At 46.3% G+C, this 6,354-nt stretch overlaps 1 protein-coding gene across 1 annotated transcript; it reads left to right on the forward strand.

The window, feature by feature from the left end:
- The first annotated feature begins 228 nt into the window (after positions 1 to 228).
- Positions 229 to 2,159, forward strand: LOC109515059 (uncharacterized). Its single transcript, XM_019868625.1, is given in 3 exon segments — positions 229 to 1,303; positions 1,365 to 1,819; positions 1,822 to 2,159. Coding segments are annotated over 3 exon segments (1,551 nt in total). The 5' UTR covers positions 229 to 545.
- Positions 2,160 to 6,354: the final 4,195 nt, after the last annotated feature.

Below are 6,354 nucleotides of genomic sequence, written 5' to 3' on the forward strand. Positions count from 1 at the left end.
GTGGCCAAAAAATGCTGAAAAAATTCTACATCAGGTCCACACGACGTAACAACAAACACAAAGTGACAAAACAAACACAAAAACAACAAAAAAAGCAAGGCTCATGAGAGCACTTGCTGACGGCTGCCTACTCGGGCGCCATCTTGACTGGATCGTATGCTCGAGCTGAGGGGCGAGCACAAACCGGACTTTCTTTTTCTTCACCTTTTTCTGCGTCTTTTTCTTCACCTTTTTCTGCGCCAGTTACCTACCCAGGTGAGGACAGCTTCTGCTAACACTGCTATCACTGACTGTAGAGAGCTTGCTGCGGAGGCTGATGAATTTTTCCTGGCCAGCCAGCAACACTGTGCAGCGGCTCTCCTCCCCGTGACTGCCACTGGTGCCTCCGAGGATTACGCACTCATCGCGGCAGCTGTCCTTCTCCCACGGCCGGCTACTGGTTTATGTTTTTACCACGCCAAGTTTGGACCGAAGGCTAAGAAGTGCCACTCCCCGTGCTCGTTCGGCGGGCCGGGAAACGCCGTGGCCGGCGCTCATTAGTGGCCATGAGCGTCGGTAACGGCGGGCTGCTTTTCATCTGGGACTCTATCTCTGGACGGCATTTCCTCTGCGACACTGGGGCACAGTGCAGCATTTTGCCCGCATCGCAGATCAACATGGTAGCTGACAGCCACAGCCCTCCTTTGGCAGCTGCTAATGGGAGCCCCATTCGCACCTACGGCATGAGGTTCGTGGAACTCTGCTTCAGTGGGCAGCGCTTTAGTTGGAACTTTGTTACAGCGCGGGTCAATGTACCTCTTTTGGGGGCGGATTTTTTGTGCGCTCATGGACTTTTAGTGGACGAGAAAAATCAACATTTAATAGACGCTGCCACTTTTTGTTCTTACACGTGCACACTCGGCCCGGCAGACGTCATCCGCCTCTCCAGCATACTCCCCCTCACAGACGCTTTTCACCGCCTGCTCGCTGAATTCCCTGCATTCACACAGCCCACCTTCACTTCAGCGACTGCCAGGCATGGGGTGGAACACCACATCGCCACCACAGGCCCACCGGTCTACGCCCGCGCCCGACACCTGGACCCGGCCAAGCTGGCTGTGGCCAAGACGGAGTTCGACAACATGGAGCGCCAGGGGATTGTCCGCCGCTCTAACAGCCCTTGGGCCTCTCCTCTCCACATGGTCCCTAAACCCGGTGGCGGCTGCCGCCCTTGTGGAGACTATCGACGTCTCAACAACGCTATAACGCCCGACCACTACCCTGTGCCGCACATCCAGGAATTCTCAGCGCACCTAGCTCCAAGGTCGACCTCGTTAGGGGCTACCATCAGGTGCCCGTTCACCCCCCTGTCATGCCTAAAACAGCAGTGAGCACACCAAGGCCCCTTTGGAACACTTTCACGTGCCTGAGCGACGTATCGACCATGTTAACGTCGACCTGGTTGGCCCCCTGCCCCCTTCTCGGGGGTACACTCACCTGTTAACTATGGTCGACCGCACCACACGTTGGGCGGAGGTCGCCCCGCTGTCGTCCATTACATCAGTCGACGTGGCGCGGGCCTTTATCGGCACCTGGATATCCCGTTTTGGCGCCCCTGCGGATATTTCCTCGGATCGCGGCTTGCAGTTCACTTCTGAGCTTTGGACTGCAGTGGCAGACAGCTTCGGGATGAAGTTGCACCGCACCACAGCGTATCACCCACAGTGCAACAGCCTTTGCGAACGTTTCCACCGGTCGATGAAGGCTGCTCTTCGTGCCACCTTGAAGGATGGCAACTGGATTGACAGACTCCTGTGGGTCATGCTGGGCATCAGGACGACGCCAAAGAGGATCTCCACTCTTCCTCTGCGGAGCTGGTTTATGGCCAGCCTCTGCGGGTGCCTGGAGATTTTGTGCCGACTGCTTCTACTCCTTGGTCGGCCATGGCGCAACGCTCCACCCTCTTGGACAATGCCAGACTTTTTGCCCCTCTGCCCACTTCCTGCCACGGTGTTCCAGGTTCTCACGTGCCCAAGGACCTCCTGTCAGCTAGTTATGTGTTCATTCGCGCAGGTTCTCACGTGCCCAAGGACCTCCTGTCAGCTAGGTATGTGCTCATTCGCGTTGATGGGCACAGAGGGCCCTTGCGCCCTCCTTATGAGGGCCCCTTCCGCCATTGACATGGGGGGTAAACCCGAGCGGGTCTCGGTGGACCGCCTTAAACCAGCTCACAGTATCATCATCGGAATTTACCGTCAAATAGCAGCATAACAGGAGCAGTTATAAAACAAATAATTAAAAACCCATAGACATGTAACACTCACAAGTAATCCAAACATGACGTCATGAGTCGCACCAAGAGTCACACTTATCTACACACATGGAAAGATTAATAAAGCACATATTCTCATCCCAGAAATAACTCTACAAACAAACTAAAATATTCTTCTCGCTTCTTTCCCAAGTCTCCTGTCTATGTCCCCCTCCCACACATGCACACACAGGACAGGTTTTGCGCCTGCATACTCGCACACATACACCATCATTTCACTGTCAAACAAGCCACTCTCTCTTTCCGCATCCCTTCAAAATAAGACTTCCATGCAACAGGAAGCAACAAGAAAATGTCCAATATACTTACAATTAAGCAAACAATATAGTCTCATAAGTTCCAATGTAATCCTGCAGGTGCACTATTTTATGTGTTTTTAGCTGGCCAGCAAAATCATATATTATCATCCACATATTTAGACGTCAAATATTGGAAGGACATTGGAACTCTTGATGAACTTTCTGTCCATATACGTTAATTTCTTATCAGGATCCTTTTCATCCGCGGTTCTACCTTTTTACTGATTTGTATCCCCATTTTGCAAATTTTTGGATGGGGTCGCAAACCTCCATTCACAGTTATTCATACACTCTTTGTCACTGTTTTCTCACACTCTCGTCCTCTCTCAGGCCCACACGCTCTCGCCCCACACACACACATACACGCACACCTTCTCACTTGTTCACTCAGTAACACTCATTCAGAATGGTTTGGTATTTGTCGCAAATTTAACCATTCACTTTCCCGAACAAACTCTCCCGCCATTTTGGCAATATGTTCGAACTTTTATTTTCTCAAAGGTATTTTATACTTACTCAAACAAAAATACCCGATCCTTAATTTAGCAGAAGCACTCGATATTCTTTTACAGAAGTATCTGATCCCGATCGTAGATCAGTGTACTCGATTCTTTCAAAAGTGCTCGATCCTTTTTCTTCTCAAAAGTACTTATGACTCCAAACAAAAGTACTCGATCCTTAATTTAGCAGAAGCACTTGATACTTTTTTACAATAGTACCCAATCCCAGATTGTCATCGAAGATCAGCGTACTGGATTCTTTCAAAAGTGCTCGATCCTTTCTATCTCAAAAGTGCTTGATACGAATCCAAAGAAAAATACTCGATCCTTCTTTATTTCTCAAATATATTCTTAGAAATTACGATTGCGCATGTCACTGTTCATCCAGCCACAAATGTATCTTTTTAGAATATCAATTCAAGACGTAATTCTGACCTCGATCTCAGCCAACAGACAGAAGACAAATTTGGAGGATAAATGTCCTCTTACCGCATCAATTGTGGGCGCCCGATGTTCTGTCTGTTGGCAGAAACTTCAGTCCGAAATAACGTTGGGGTCACCAAATGTTGGGGGAAAGCGGCCTTCTTTCTTCCGCGTGTTCATTGAATTTCGGACGAGGAGAATGTTGGTTCTTCAAATAAAGGCTGGAGTCGATAAACAGTTGCTTCAAAGCTTTTAATAACAGAATATTCCGGGCACCCGCAAATTACAGACAATGGCTGCGCATCACGAGTGCGAAGCAGGAAAAGACTCATCATTTTGATACCATCAGAATGGCGGTACCGAGACACAAGGGGTGATATCATAACTTTCGTTTGTCCGAAACCAATTCTCAGGTTGGCGCATTCCAAAGTTTGTGCGTCTTCAGCAGGGAGTATTCCAATTCTAGGAGATGATTGTTTCAAGGACACCAAGCTACGCTGTGGGCATGGGAAAGTTACACAGTATGACTGAATATGAGAAGAATACAGAGTTCAGCGGCATTCATCCGTACTCAGTGGGTCGCACTCCTGACTTTGGCAAAAGAGATTTTGGGATCAAGTTTTGGTCTGGGACATGCAAAGGTCTTAAATGTTTAATTCCACATTGCAACCACTGCTTGGAAGGCAAAGTCACCTTCCCTGGCCTGCTTTGAGGTCATTTTAAAACCTATGGAATTTTGTTTCATCCTTAAATCTTGATTATTACCCATAGCTGTCAATGTGGTTGAGTGGGTCGCACCTGTGATTTTGGACTTAATCCAAAACAGCCATTGTCTAATGCAGGGGCCCCCAACCTTTTTTGCCCCACGGACCGGTTTATGTCAGACAATATTTTCAGAGACCGGCATTTAAGGTGTGGCAGAAATAATACAACGAAATAATATGGTATGAGCTGCATGAAAACTGTGGCGTTTTCGAAATATAATAATAAACACAAGGAGTGTCTAATCTGGCCGCAACACTCCGATCGCCATGGCAATGTTTAATGCCTTCAAAATACGATACAACGCAAATTCAAAGTGCATGAAAATGACGACTCACCACAGCACCGAGCTTGATTTTCTGCAACCAGACGGTCCCATCTCGGGGTAATAGGAGACAATGACACCTCAAGTGTGTGGTTTATGTCCAGTCTACTTCGTAATTTTGTTTTCGTCGCCGTTGCTGCAGAAACCCCCCGCCTCACACAGGTAGGATGTCGGAAATAGCAACAGTGCTATTGTGGCCATCTCAGAGCATTCAGCCCTAACTTTAATCCAGTGTGTAATGCATTGTCAGGTCTGAAATTTTGAAGTTCATTTTGTAAACATTTAAAAAAATACTTGGAAGCCAAAATACCTTTTAATTGGTACTTTGAAACTGTTTTAAAACACGAGGTAAGACATCATGACATCAGGATTTTTTTCCATTCGATTTTATAACCTGATAAAAACCAGGACCCCTGCGCTTCCTTTGAAACCCTGACTGCTTTAAAACCCACTGTCATCAAGTTGAATTTTTCCACTCCATTTTGGGACAGCTGTCAAAGATTGTTACGGCTTGAAGATAAGCCTTCACAACCTTAAATACAAGCTCCTTTGTAACTTTGAGTAACCGCAGCTGTCACTGTGGTTCAGTGGGTCGCACCTCTAACTTCAGACTCGATCCAAAACCCCCATGATCTTGTGCGGCTACTTTGTCAGATCTGAAATGTTCAACGCCGTTTTGTCTCGACCGGTTAAAATGGGAACATTGCTTGGAATCCAGTCACCTTTAAAACCCTACTTTGAAACTCTTAAAACCTGAGGTAACATATTTCATTAAGGTTTTTTAGAGCCAATTTTGTCACCCCCTAAAATAAATAAATAGATAAATAAAAATCAGGACCCCACTTTGAAACCAATCCTTCCATTGAAACTTTGACTGCTTTAAAAGTGGAGGTTACACACTCAGACAACTGAATTTTTCAAGCAATTTTTAGGACAGCTGTCAAAGATCATGAGGGCTTGGAGATCAGCCTTTGTAACCTTAAATGCTCCTTAGAAACCCTCACTGATAAGTAACTGCAGCTGTTAACTTGGCTCATTGGGTCGCACCTCTAAATGAGGACTTGATCTAAAACCCCATGTCTTGTGCTGCTAATATATTCTATTTATATTTAAGGCTTGAGACAAAACCTGCTGCTACATCGTCAGATTGAAAGATTTTAAGTCCATTTTGTAACTGCTGTAAAAATTAGGGGCACTGCTTGGAAGCCAAACACAACTTTTAAACCCTATTCTAAACTCTGTTTTAAAAGTCGAGGGAACACACCTTGACATTTTCAATTTGTTTTTACTCACTTTCATAACCACAATTAAAAAAAAAAAATCAGGAGCCCTGCATAGAAGCCAAACTCTTCTTTGAAAGGTGTTTCATCCATACCTACATGGCATATTCCATTGGCTTCAGAAATAAAACAAATTGAGGACAGCTGTAAAAAATCTAAATGGTTTGAGATTAACCTTTGGAACCTAAAACACTCCTTTAAACCCGGCGGGACAGGCCTGGAACACCTCACCAGATCGGCGTACAGGAGGCATCCTCATTTAATGCCAGAGCAACCTCATTTGGCTCCTCTCAACGTGGAGGAGAAGTGGCTCGTTTCTTGGCACTTAATTCAAAACTCCCATATGTCTTGGGCTTGTACATTGTCAGGTCTAAAATTGTAAACCCCATGATGTGACCACTGTTAAAATGGGAACACCACTTGGAAGCCAAAGTCACCAACCCCACTTTGAAAA

The sequence above is a fragment of the Hippocampus comes genome, unplaced genomic scaffold (assembly GCF_001891065.2).
Source record: "Hippocampus comes isolate QL1 unplaced genomic scaffold, H_comes_QL1_v1.1 scaffold498, whole genome shotgun sequence".
In the NCBI taxonomy this organism is placed as follows: domain Eukaryota; kingdom Metazoa; phylum Chordata; class Actinopteri; order Syngnathiformes; family Syngnathidae; genus Hippocampus; species Hippocampus comes.